This window comes from Oryctolagus cuniculus, chromosome 1 (assembly GCF_051225735.1).
Source record: "Oryctolagus cuniculus isolate XC-2025 breed Fujian yellow rabbit chromosome 1, ASM5122573v1, whole genome shotgun sequence".
NCBI classification, from domain to species: Eukaryota; Metazoa; Chordata; class Mammalia; order Lagomorpha; family Leporidae; genus Oryctolagus; species Oryctolagus cuniculus.
This window is the reverse complement of record NC_142867.1, coordinates 2227500-2240921: the sequence shown is the minus strand read 5'-3', so window position 1 is coordinate 2240921 and position 13422 is coordinate 2227500. Positions and strand designations below refer to the sequence as shown.

The 13422-nt window shown below is 65.5% G+C and overlaps 1 protein-coding gene across 4 annotated transcripts in view; it reads right to left on the bottom strand.

Moving 5' to 3' along the window:
• Positions 1-12836, bottom strand: part of CTTN (cortactin) — a 31673-nt gene extending 18837 nt beyond the window's left edge. For 3 of the 4 annotated variants that reach the window (XM_089307120.1, XM_051839159.3, XM_051839161.3), the window contains exons 1-5: positions 12763-12836; positions 7420-7506; positions 7250-7323; positions 3123-3252; positions 385-495 (exon numbers count right to left, since the gene is read on the bottom strand). In XM_089307120.1, coding sequence (XP_089163246.1) covers positions 385-495; positions 3123-3252; positions 7250-7323; positions 7420-7506 — 402 coding nt within the window. In that variant the 5' untranslated portion in view covers positions 12763-12836. Of the gene's footprint in view, positions 1-384; positions 496-3122; positions 3253-7249; positions 7324-7419; positions 7507-9609; positions 10798-12762 lie in introns of those variants that run through there. The other variant, XM_070061854.2, reaches the window with a different exon arrangement.
• Positions 12837-13422: the final 586 nt, after the last annotated feature.

Here is a 13422-nt window from a genome sequence, read left to right as displayed (position 1 = left end):
CCCCCGCGGAGGCACCGGCAAGTCCAGAGGCGTGGCAGGGCCGGAACCCAGACCCAGGGCTGCAGCTCCAGGCTTCACAGCCATGCTGCACACACGCACGAGTGACAGGTGGGCCAGGGCGCGCCCAAGGGGCAGCAACAGACCACGCGGATGGGCTCTGACCATGGCCTGCCGCCCTACCTTCCCCAGGGAAGAGGGGTGCAAATGCTCTCCCCTGCTCCCCAGTCCTGGGCCTCGGCGGGGCGCCCTCGGGGCACCTGAGCAGCACACAGCAGCACTCTGGCTCTCTCCGCAGTCCTGGGCAGCCAGGCTGCACCTGCAAGCTACTGGGAGGGCCCGAGGGGCAGACGCGCCACGGAGATCAGCCCCTCCCCGTCCACTCACCTGATCTACCCTGTCCATCTGGACGCCAAACTTGCCTCCGAAGCCCCGGACCGAGTCGACTTGCGAGCAGTGCTTGGAAAGTTTCGACTGATACTCGTGGCCAACGGCTGACTGAAACAAGGCCCAATCACAAGGCGTTAGGCACCCCTCCCCAGCGCGCGGCTGAGGGGAAGCGCCCCTCTGGTCGGCACGGGCGGCCGTATTTAAACACAACCGACCCGAGTGTGCACAGCGACCGCACACACGTCTCTGAGGCAGCCCCGGCACAGCTGGGCTTCTCAATGAGCTGGCAGCCCCAACAAGGCTGAGACCTGCAGACGGGGACACGGGTGGCAACACGGCACTCTACTAAGTGAGACGTTTTCACACTGACGCAACAATCAGAAATACCGAAACTGAAACACGGACACGCGTGTTCTACTCTAGCCAGCCAGATTCCGCATCTACTGAGCACACACCCTGCAGGCAGGGAGCCGGGGCCGCCACCTGCATCTGCTCGCTCGGGGTCAGCAACAGCCCAGCCACCGAGAGAGAAGGCCGCAGGCTCAGGGACCTCCTGCTCAAGGCAGAGTGAGGACGTGCATCCGGGGGTCCCACCATGCTCTCTGTCACGAGGCCCACAGGGCACAGCCACTGGCCGGAGCACAGCTGTGAGACCACCGGACACAGCCACGGCCACGTCCCTGCCCGTCCTCGGTCGTCCCGCTCAGCGGCGCCCAGGGATCACCCCCAGAGCCGCGGCCTGCCCTCGAGCTGAGGCCCCCTCCTCACGGCGCAGAGTGGTCAGGGGTCTCCTGCAGACGAGGAAGAGACGCAGCGTGCCGGCCCTGCTCTTGGCTGCTTTCTCCACGACCCCCAGACCGCGGGGCTGGCGTCTCCTCCAGCTCGAGTTCGCCCCGCACCTGCAGGCCGCAGCGGCCATGCTCTCCCGCCGAGGCAGCAGGCGTCCAGCTGTGGAGCGGGGGCACTTCCCTGCCCTGTCTCCCACACAGCCCGGAAGCGCTGCAGGGCGCCCTGCCCAGTCACGGCCACCAGCACCCCACTCAAGCCACACGGCGAAGGGGCAGCAAAGGCGGCCGACAAGCGCGTGCCCTGCCCGAGTTCCCACTGCAAAGGTGCTGTGAGAAACTGTCCTAGAATACGGCCAGGGCGACACGGGGCGAGGTCTGCAGCCTTTAAACAGACACGGAGTCATCCCCTAAACCGCCCCTGACCTTACGCTGCCAGAGCTACTTTGATTTCTGGACAGCCAGCGCAGGGAGCGCCCCGTTCTGAAACCGAACGTGGCCGTCTGGGGCTGAGGGTGCAGTGGAGAGAAAGGACACGGGCGCTCAGTGCTCAGAGGACGGAGAGGCCCCGGCAGCCGCACAGAACCCAGAGCGCACCAGACTCTCGCAGAAGCGTTCCTTTAACACAGCACCTGGGTTTTCTCCAAGGTGTGGGAGGCCCCTCTGTGTGACAAACACCTCTGCTCCAACTCCCCGTGGTCCTGGCGAGCTCAGGACCAGGCCTGGGGTGGCAGAGATGCCGACCTCCCCGGTTCGTTCACTGCCCTGAACACACAGGGCTCTGCCCACCTGACTCGAGAGCCCACGGCTGACCCGGGCCCACGACGCCCCTCTCAGCGTCAGGACCTCTGCTGAAGGCACAGGTAACACGTGACGCCTGCCTCTCACGGGGTGCTCCGTCAGAGCCCACCACACCCCAGTCTACACCGTGGTAGGGGGCACAGCGAGGTATGGCTGACCTGGGCCCCACGACGCCCCTCTCAATGTCAGGACCTCTGCTGAAGGCACAGGTGACGTGTGACGCCTGCTTCTCACGGGGTGCTCCGTCAGAGCCCACCGCACCCCGCCTGCACAGTGGGGGGCACAGCGAGGCACGGCTGACCCGGGCCCCACGACGCCCCTCTCAATGTCAGGACCTCTGCTGAAGGCACAGGTGACGCGTGACACCTACTTCTCACGGGGTGCTCCGTCAGAGCCCACCGCACCCCGCCTACACCGTGGGGGGCACAGCGAGGCACGGCTGTGACTGCCCACATCCCTGCAGGTCGGCTCAGACATTTCATCCGACCCGTGCCCAAGGGCAGAGGTTTGAGATTACTGACGGGAATCCGACACCGCGGGCCCTCGCCCTTCCACCCGGAGAAAGCAAACGTCGGTCAGGCCAGAAGCACCTCGCACTGCTCAGACTCAGCTCTAGCGAAGGCGTGCGACTGCCAAGGCCTGCCTGACCGGAGGAAGCGGCTGCGCTGGCGAAAACCCAGCCCCCGGCCTCGGGCCCCTGCTCGCCCACAGCAGGAACTAGAGGGCCAGGGGGCCAGCAAAGTGGGTGCGTCCAGCCATCGTCTGCCTGGGAGTCTGAGTTCCACCGGGGCCTGTCCCGAGAGCTCGCCACAAACCTTCGACGCAGGAAGTGCTCTCCCCGCAGCCTCAGCACCAACTTCACACAGGGCCAGTCGGCTCCGTGAGTCACTAACGCACGACCACGTGAAGGTGTCAGCGAGACAAGGCCCGGACAAGGGGCACACAGATATGGTCTCGGCCCACGGTTTGGCACTGCCCGAGGGCAGCAGCGGTCAAGACGCTTCCACACCCCCGCTGTGTCTCCCTCACCTCCCTCGCCAGCGCCTCTGCCTAGGGAAACCTTCCACACAGACTCCAACCTTCTCAGCCGAGGCATCAACGGGACACTCTGCCAACGTGCGTGGGGCCCACGTCATCGCCGTCACCCACCTTATCCATCCGGTCTTGTTCCACGCCAAACTTCCCTCCATAGCCGTGGGAGGCTCTTGGTCCCGTTTCAAGTTCCTTCTCCTTGAGGGTCTGGTGCTCTTGGAAGACATTCTCCCTCAGCTTGTGTATGCTGCAACAGAGGCAGGCGGACGCAGTCACAGGTCACCGCGCCCTGGCCTCCGGGGAGGGAGCCATCTGCGCCCATCCGCAGGCTCTCGCCACTCGGTGCTCGGCAAACCGCTTGCCTCAGCTCTTCCTCACTGCTCTGCCAGCTGCACACCCCCTCAGCGGCTCCTCCCCCCCCGCCCCAGCGAGTTCAGCACAAGGAGGCACGGGAGAGGCGGGCGTTTGGAGCATCCCATTCGGAAGCGCCTGGGTTTGAGTTCTGGTCTCACTCTCGTCGAAAGGAGCAGGGACGGTTCAAGTCCTTGGGTCCCTGCCACCCACCGGGGACCCTGGCCCAGCCCTGACTACTGTAGGCACATGGAGAGTGAAGCGGAGCACGGCAGACCTCCTTCTGCCTGTGTCTCTCCCTTTCAAACAAGTGGAATTAATAATGAAACGTCTAAAAGAAGGACGCTAATCTGAATCTGTACCCTGGGTCACCCAACCTCCAGTGAGGGCCGCTTCACTGGACTCAAACTTGATTTCAGAGTTTCTGTCCCACCGCAGAAACGGCCTAGGAAAGCTGGTGCTGGGACTGCCACAGCCCCTCCCCCGGGAACCCGAGGATGCGGGGAGAAGCCCGGTGATGCTGAACCGCAAGGGCCCAGCTTTTTTTTTTTTTTTTTTTTTCTCAATATTTACTTACTTATTTGAAAGGCAGAGAGAGCGAGTGAGCAAGAGAGCGAGAGAGGGAGGGAGAGAAGGAGAGTCAGGGAGAGATCTTTCATCACTGGTTCACTCCCCAAGTGGCCGGTGGCCGCAATGACCACTGCTGTGCTGATCTGAAGCCAGGAGCCAGGAGCTTTCTCCAGGTCTCCCACGCGGGTGCAGGGGCCCAAGCACTTGGGCCGTCTTCCACTGCTTTCCCAGGTGCATTAGCAGGGAGCTGGATAGGAAATGGAGCAGCCGGGACTTGAACCAGCCCCCACATGGGATGCCAGCACTGCAGGCGGTGGTTTAACCCGCTGCACCACAGCGCCAGCCCCAAGGGCCCAGCTTTTTAAACACTCAGAGATGAGCTGAAATTTATGCTCAGAATTAACCATCTAAAAACTCTTATTTTAAATACAGGGGACAGTGAAACAGATCACAAAATGTGGCCCAAACAGGTCAGGCCAGGAGGCGGCTTTCACCAGGCCACCTCGGAGTGGCGCGAGGCCACCCTGGCACGGGGCGTTCCGTCCAAAGACAAGCACACACACACGGATGAAACACAAGCCGGACTGGGAGCCACCCAGCTCCTCAGAGCAGGGAGGGGAGGGCACCACTGCCCAGAACCCGGCAAGAACCGGGACACCAAACCCGCGTGCTCCACGGGCTCCCTCTCTGAATCCGGACCCACCCGAGGCCCGTGCCAGAGTTCCCCGAATTCTCCACCCCTCCCCCCTGCCTCTTTTGTATTATCTACTTATTTGAGGAAGAGACAGACAGACAGACAGACCCCGTCTGCTGGTCCACTCGTCAAGTGCTCACGACAGCCGGCACTGGGCCAGGATGACGACAGGAGCCAGGAACTCCGACCAGGTTTCCCAGGCGAGCGGCCAAAGCCCAACCACCTGAGCCAGTCTGTGTTAGCAGGAAGCTGGGTCAGAACGGGAGCTGGCCCCAAGCACTTCAATGACGGATACAGGCTTCCTGCCCGGGGTGAACTGCCAGGCCCAACGGCCGCCCCCAGTGTACGGCAGCCACAGGGCAGAGAAGGGCTGAGCGCCTCTGCGGGGCAGCCTGTGGCACGCACGGCAAGCAACCCAGGTGCTGTGCCAACCAGCCCAGCCCTTTGCCGGCCCAGCTGCTTGCATGGGAGGGACCCGAGAAGCCACGGTGCAGACGCCGCCTTCCTCCCGCATGACGGCTGGGTCCTTCCCACCAGGGCTACTAAAGCCAGGGCTTCCCACAGCAGCTCTGCGGCCACCCGGTCGGCAGTGCTGCCCACACCACCGGGGAGTGGGAGGAGAAACTCCAACCCCAGTCCCTTATCTGCGCTTCCTGACGGAAAGCGAGCCCTGAGAGCGGTGTGTTCGGCTGCCGCGCTGGGGACAATGGCACGGTTCACTCAGCTCCCCGGCTGCCGCGTTATTTATCACAGCTCAGAATTAGGTCACAGCCGGCCACCGCACTCTGCAACGCGCGTGATTCCCCACTGGAGTCAGACTAAGAGGCGAGGCTGAGGTTATTCCAAGAAACCTCCCTCCGCGGTAACTGGGTTCCTCCATGAAAACCTGGAGGCTGAGGAGACGTCTCCAGGTTTGCACACAGGCTGCCAGCAGCTCACAGGAGCACACCCCACACGAAGTTCGTGGAAACGCACACTACGTAAAAACCCCACACAGGCTTCAAGAGCAATCTGCCTGGGGCCGGCGTCGTGGCAGGGTGGACTAAGCTATCACTTGCAATACTAACTTCCTGCATCGGAAGGCCGAATCAAGTCCTGGCTGCTCCGCTCCTGATCCAGCTCCCCGCCTGGGAAAGCAGCAAAGGGCCCAAGGACTTGGGTCCCCGCCGTCCACGTGGGAGACCCGGCTGGAGTTCCTGGCTTCGGCCTGGCCCAGCCCAGCCATCACAGCCACCTGGGGAGCAAACCAGCCGGTGGGAGCTCTCTCTGCACCCCCACCTATCATTCTGCCTTTCAAGTAACTAAAAGTAAGCCCTTAAAAAAACAAAATAGGGGCTGGAACTGAGGTGCAGTGGGTAAAGCCGCCGCCTGCTGTGCTGGGATCCCACATGGGCACCAGTTTGAGTCCTGGCTGCTCTACTTCCAATCCAGCTCTCTGCTAATGGTCTGGGAAAGATGGCCCCAGTGCCTGGGACCCTGCCATCCACATGGGAAACTCTGATGCAGCTCCTGGCTCCAGATTGGCCCAGGCCCAGCCACTGTGGCCATTCAGCGAGTAAACCAGCAGATGGGAGACCTCTCTCTCTCTGCTTCTCTGTAACTCTGCCTTCCAAATACATAAATAAATCTTTAAAAAATAAAAAATAAATTTATCTGTCAATTCCATTTTCAACCACCTTTTTGAAGTATCTCGTGTACAGAAATTCAACAGGAGTGTTTGACCCGAGACCTGGGTGTGCGTGCGTCTCCAGCACCTGTCAGGGCAGCGACCCCGCGCCCGCGCCGCCCCCTCCGCTCCAGCGGCCTGCGCGGGGCTCGCTCCCGGAGAGCCACGAGGGGGACCCCGCGCCGCCCCCTCCGCTCCAGCGGCCTGCACGGGGGTCGTTCCCGGAGAGCCACGAGGGGGACCCCGCGCCTGCACTGCCCCCTCCGCTCCAGCGGCCTGCGCGGGGCTCGCTCCCGGAGAGCCACGAGGGGGACCCCGCGCCCGCGCCGCCCCTTCCGCTCGAGCGGCCTGCACGGGGCTCGCTCCCGGAGAGCCACGAGGGGGACCCGCGCCTGCACTGCCCCCTCCGCTCCAGCGGCCTGCGCGGGGGTCATTCCCAGAGAGCCACGAGGGGGCACCCCGCGCCTGCACTGCCCCCTCCGCTCCAGCGGCCTGCGCGGGGCTCGCTCCCGGAGAGCCACGAGGGGGACCCGCGCCTGCACTGCCCCCTCCGCTCCAGCGGCCTGCACGGGGCTCGCTCCCGGAGAGCCACGAGGGGGACCCGCGCCGCCCCCTCCGCTCCAGCGGCCTGCACGGGGCTCGCTCCCGGAGAGCCACGAGGGGGACCCGCGCCGCCCCTTCCGCCCCAGCGGCCTGCACGGGGCTCGCTCCCGGAGAGCCACGAGGGGGACCCCGCGCCTGCACTGCCCCCTCCGCTCCAGCGGCCTGCACGGGGGTCGTTCCCGGAGAGCCACAAGGGGGACCCACGCCGCCCCTTCCGCTCCAGCGGCCTGCGCGGGGCTCGCTCCCGGAGAGCCACGAGGGGGACCCGCGCCGCCCCCTCCGCCCCAGCGGCCTGCACGGGGCTCGCTCCCGGAGAGCCACGAGGGGACCCGCGCCCGCGCCGCCCCAGCGGCCTCTTACTTGATGTGCTCCTGGTGCCCGGAGCCCTGCACGGTCTTGGCGCCCCATCGCTGCTCTTTCTCACTGACGTCATTCTGAAAAGAGAAGGAACTCGGGACGCCTGCACCCCTGGCTGGGAAACCAACCCGCCCATCACCCGGAAAGTCGCCCGGCAGGCTGCTGAGTCCTACCACGAAGTCGGGGTCGGTCTCCCAGTCGTCGGCGCCCCCGTCGTCCTGGGAAATGGGCACCGTGTGGCCTGCCGACGCCTTCCACATCTGAAAGAGCGACACCAGGGTTACGCTCACCTGCGACACTCGCCGGGGCCGGGCGCGGGGGAGCCAGGGAGACCCGGCCGACAGGCAGCAGTCAGGGCCCGGCAGCACCGCGCCCGCGGCTTCCGCTCGGGTCCGGGAGCTCGCGGCCTCGCTGCGAGGAGGTCCCGCTCGCAGAGGCCATGACAACAGCGCTCTGGCCGCTGCGGGCGCACGAGGGTCATGGGGGCCGTCCATGGCGCGTGTTTCATCAGAGTTTAAAGACAGGAGCAGCCGTTCTGATTTCCGGTCCAGCCCGACAACTTAACCAGCGGGCAAAGAGCGAGCTTCCGACCTGCAAAGGTAAAATCTAACCTCTGGGGATTTTGAGGAAAAACCACGAATGAAAAAAGCTCGCTCGGTCGCCAAGGAAATGCTAACAAAACCACACAGCCCACGAGAAGACTGACCAGGCGCCTGGACCGAGATCCCGGAAGCAGAAGAGCACCAGGACACCCAGCTCCTCTGGGGCACCAGGGACGGAAGCCGAGCCCTGCCCCGGGGCCCGCCCTCCACATCTCCCAGGCTCAAGCCCAAGTCCAACACGGGGTGGGCGGTGCAGTCAAGGCCTGGGGCGCTCACGCTTCCAGACGCAACTCCTGCCTCGTCACCTGGACAGGGAACCTGGCACAGGGCGGGGCCGCAGCTACAACACCCCTGGCCAAACCTCGTTCCACTGTCCAGGTGTCCCAGACAGGCCCGGAGGAGAAGAGAGGAACTAGATCTTAGCATGGAAAGGCGCCCCTTACGGCCAGCCCCAGTGCGCTCCCAGCGGAAGGGAGACAGCTGCAGGAACTGGGGGGGCCAGTCCACAGCCTCCTGTCCCACAGCACCTGACGTCCCACCCGGGACCCCCTGTCTACAGACCTCAGCCGCCCACGGTCCCGACCACCGGGGAAGGGTCTCTGCACACGCCTGCGAGGGGCTGACTTCCCCCCAGCCCAGGATGGAGGCAGCTGTCCTCGCCAGTTACTCTCTCACTCGTCGGAGACTGGTAGGGCGCCATCCGCCCTGACCCTTCCGGAAGCTGCTCCGGCACCGGGCAGGTGGGCACGTCTCCCACCGCACACCCTGGGCTGGCGGCTCCGCCCACTTTCAGCAGAACCTGCAGAGGCTGCACTGCCCGCCGGGGAGCAGGGAGGGGAGCGCCTGCCCCTCCACGCCAGAACTCTGCCTCCCTCCTCGGCCTGTCACAGGCGCTGACCCTGGACTTCCTTGTGGGACAGCACAGGCCCTGCCCCGTTAGAGGGGCTCTGCCTCCCACCCAAGGAGAAAGAGCAGGAGACGGCTCACAACACGCGAACCCTCCTTCCTGGCTGCCCAGAAAACGCTGCCTGCGCACAGCCGTGCAGAGGAGGGGCCGGCATCCGGGCGCGATCCCGGCTGCAGGGGGCAGGACTCCCAGAGCTCTCGGCCAGGTCTCGGGGAGCCGCCCAGGCCTAACGCGGCCGCGTGGGGCAGCGGAAGCAGGACGGCGAGCCGCGCAGCGCCGTCACCAGCGCCGCCAGGAGTGTGGCCATGCCCGCTCCTTCCGCACGCCGACTCCGGCCTCGCCACCGCCCCTCGGAACCTCGGCGGGCTTCTCTGCTTCTTCTGTTCACTGATTTTATGACGCTGCTAAAAACAAAATTCTCCCACTGGGCCACTTTTTTAAATACGTAAGGAAAACACCCCTTGAAGGGATCACGACGTGGCTGGGAGAAAAGGCAGCGGAACGGGAGTCTCCCGGGACACGGAGCACCCTAGACCGAGCACACACACGTGGGCGCCCGTTCTGGGAACAAGGCTCACGGCCCAGACGGCGGCCCAGCCACCACCACCTCTGCTTCAAGCCCACAGCCGCCTCCCCGGGCGCGCACTGCTGAACGCCACGTGCAAGCTGAAGAGGCCCCGTGCGCTGGGAGCAAGCCCGGCACCGGCAGGGCCGCTGGCACCCCCGCCGGGGACGGGGCTGGCGCGCAGGGGCTCCCGGCCCAGCGGTTTGCCCCTCCTCTCTCCCCAGCCCTCCCCAAGTCCTGACTTCTGCCAGGGCTGCTCGGGATACACAGCAAGCGTCCGAAGACCCACCGAGGCAGCTCCCTGAGCAGCTACGGCCCTCCCAGCAGTCTAAATCTGAAAAATAAAACGTGGTAAGAATAACTGATGGAAACCAACCTCAGGCTCTGTTTCTGGACTGCTACCCCACACCACACCCAAAAACTCTCTGACCCACGGACTCAAGTTCTAACATGACCTCGAGTCTGGCAGTGGTTCCTCAGACGGACATCAAAGACCCAGGAAAGGAAACCCGACACAATGGACACGTAGAAACCGCGCTCCGGAGGACACGGCGGCGAACGTGGACCAGGACCCCCTGCCGACCCCCGGATGCCCGGGCAGAAAGGGCAGGCTGCCCCCGGGGAGGACCTTTCTCCACAGGTACGAGCCCAGGTGGGAAAAGACGTCCAATTTCACTGTCAGGGCAGTACCCGTCCAAGCCACAGTGAGAGGCCCCTTTCCCCACGACAGTGAGCGCGGGTGAGGGCGTGGGGACACGGAAACCTTCTCACGCTGCTGGCGGGAATTCCTGGAAAGGTTAGACCGCAGGACCACATGACTCAGCAAGTCCACTCCTGGCACTGCCCCGGAGAAACGGAAGCACACCCGAACACTGAGGACAGCCAAAAACGCAGAAAACCAGCCACACGTCCGACTGATGGATGGACACATCCCACGGGGGCTTGTGCACAAGGAGCGATGACTCAGCAGGAAGAGGAAGGCGGCAGGAGCACCGGTGATGGCCGGGGCACAGCTCTGGCAGGGGGACCGGCGAGGGCAGGGGCATGGGCGACGGCAGGGGCACGAGTGATGGCAGGGGCACGGGTGATGGCAGGGGGACAGGCAACAGCCGGGGCACAGCTCTGGCAGGGGCACAGCTACAGCCGGGGCACAGGCGACGGCAGGGGCACAGCTCTGGCAGGGGGACAGGCGAGGGCAGGGGCACAGCTCTGGCAGGGGCCAGCCCTGGAAGCAGACACAGGACCGTGTATTACCACGCATTTGCATCAGACATCCAGAGGTGTCTGATGGGGACAAGCAGCCCATCAGTGGCCGCCCAGGGCTAGTTCTCAGGTTGCTGCTGGTGATGGCCGCACGACTCCGCGAGTATACGCACAAGAATCACCACCATGCACCCTTTCAGTGGGCGGAGTCTACGCTGTGTGAATTAGTATCTCAGCAAGGCCACAACAAACAAAAAAATAAAATACTGTCCCCAGAAGCAAGCACCCCAATCCAGCACCACCAATGCTGGCGTGCACGGACAGGAAGCAACCGGGCCCGCGTAAGCAGAGGAAAACAGCACCAGAGAGGCGCGCCTTCGAGAAAGCCCCGGATCGGGCTTCCCCGAACCTCACCAGCTCAGCACAGCGGGAGCCACGCAGAGCCACGCTCCACGGGCACTTCCTGCAAGGAGACCCCGCCCTCCCCACGCCTGGCCCCAGCAGCAGGATGGGACAGCAGTGCCAGGGCTCAGCCCCGCCAGGACAGCCGCCCGGTGCAACACAAGGCAGGACCAGCCCTCAGGGGCGAGGCACACATCCAGGGTCCCACGTCCTGAGCACCCAGTGTTCTCACTGCCACTCAAAGCCTTCAGTGCTCCGAACAGTCCATCAAAATGCCTCGATCAGGTCAGCCGTCACAGAGGCAGAGCTGCAGGAGGCTGGGGCCCCCTATCAGGAATCTCTCTGTGGGGCCAGTGCTGTGGCCTAGCGGGTAAAGCCACCGCCTGCAGTGCCGGCATCCCGTGTGGGCGCTGGTTCGAGTCCCAGCTGCTCCACTTCCGATCCCGCTCTCTGCTGTGGCCTAGGAAAGCAGTGGAGGACGGCCCAGTTGCTTGGGTCCCTGCACCCTTGTGGGAGACCAAGAGGAAGCTCCTGGCTTCAGACTGGCACAGCTCTGGACGTTGTAGCCATTTGGGGCGTGAAGCAGCCTTTCAAATAAATAAAATAAATCTTAGAAAAAAAAAAAAAAAAAACAAGGCCGGCGCCGCGGCTCACTAGGCTAATCCTCCGCCTGCGGCGCCGGCACCCCGGGGTTCTAGTCCCGGTTGCCCCTCTTCCAGTCCAGCTCTCTGCTGTGGCCCGGGAAGGCAATGGAGGTTGGCCCAAGTGCTTGGGCCCAGCACCTGCGTGGGAGACCAGGAGGAAGCGTCTGGCTCCTGGCTTCGGATGGGCACAGCGCGCCGGCCGTAGCGGCCATTGGGGGGTGAACCAGCGGAAGGAAGACCTTTCTCTCTCTAATCTGCCTGTCAAAAAGTCTGTAGGCCCCAGCCTCCATGCCGACCTATCTCCGTCTTCCCAAGTCCTCGAGGATCTGGCAAATACTCCAGCCAGGACCGACTCCAGGCTCTGGGGCCGGTGACTCACACACGGGGCGGGCGGGCAGACCCAGGGGCGGGACCGCCTGCCCCCACTGCCCTTGCTGGACAGGGCTGGGGTCCGCAGCCCCGCGGAGCCGGTCAGGCCTCCACAAAGCCCCGTCCGGCCAGGTCCAAACCAAGCCCGGAAGGGCGTGGGCACCATCCCGCAGAAAATGGGGCGCCCGCCCCCCCGGGGCCGCCGTGTGCCGACTGCAGTCCCAGGAGCCCCGGGCCCCTCACCGCGACCCTGCCGCGGGCCACAGGTCCCCACGGAGCAAACACAAGTCCCCAAGGCGCCTTTCTGGACGCTTGCAACAGGCCCGCGAGGTCCCGCCGGCGCGGCTGCGTGGCGCCGCACCTCCACTGACCTGGTTGCAAACCCCACCTCGCCTGCGGCCCCGCTGCGCCCACGCCGGGCCCCCGGAGCGCCGCAAGTCGCCACCTGCGCCCACGACAGCCGACCCCCGGCCCCTAGGACCCCAGACCCCTCCTCTCGGGCCCACGCCCCCTCGCCCTGTGCCCCCGGGCCGCCGGCCGCCCATCCCCTCAGGCCACCGACCCTTCCCCCCGGAGCCCGGGCCCTCTCCCCTCCCCCAGACCCCCGCCCCTCGCCGCCAGGCCCCCGGCCCACCCTCGGTCCACCGACCCCCGCCCCCGCCCCGCCGCAGCCCGGATAAGCCTCGCCCGCCCTCCCCCGCGCCGAAACCGCAGGCGGAAGAGCGGCGAGACCGCGGCTTCCTTCCCGTTTCGGGGCGCCGTCGCCCCGGGACCGCAGTCCAGGGACGGGCCTCGTGCCCGGCGCAGCCGCCGCGCGCCCTCACCGCCTCCCGGGGTCCGCGCGGCCGCCGTCCGGCCCTGGCTCCCTCCGCGCCCGCCGCTCCCAGCGCCGCGACCCACTTCCGGTTCCGCGGGGGCGGGGCCGCATCCGGGTCCGCGCGAGGCCACGCCCCGCCCCGCGCCGCGCCGGGGCCCGGGGCTGCCCAGCGCTGGGCGGCGGTGCGAGTGCAGGGGAGGGGGACAGAAGGCGCGGGGCGCGGGGGAGGAGGGAGGCCCTTCTTCCCCCACCTTGCACCGACCCAGCCGTGTGCCTGGCCGTCCTCGCGGCCCCCCGGGACAGACGTGGGACGCGGCCGGAGGGCCCTCCAGCCTTCAGGGGAGGCGGGCGCTAGCTACAGACGTGCAGTCGGGGGGTGCCTGGGGACTCCGCTGCGGGAAAGCAGGGCCTGAGCCCCCGGGAGTTCACCGGGTAATGGGATGGAGGGGCGGGGATCGCTCAGCCCGGCGTAGCGGAGGCACGGCGTGCAGCAGCGCCCGCTCACGCAGAGGGCGAAGGGGCACGGCAAGGACCTTGACCAGTTACAGAGCAATTATTTATGCATTTGAGAGAATTATTTATGCATTGCGAGAGAAGTAGCTTCTTCTGCTGCTTCACTCCACAGTAGCCTGGCTGGGCCCGAGCCGGGGTCCCACCCTCCAGGCTC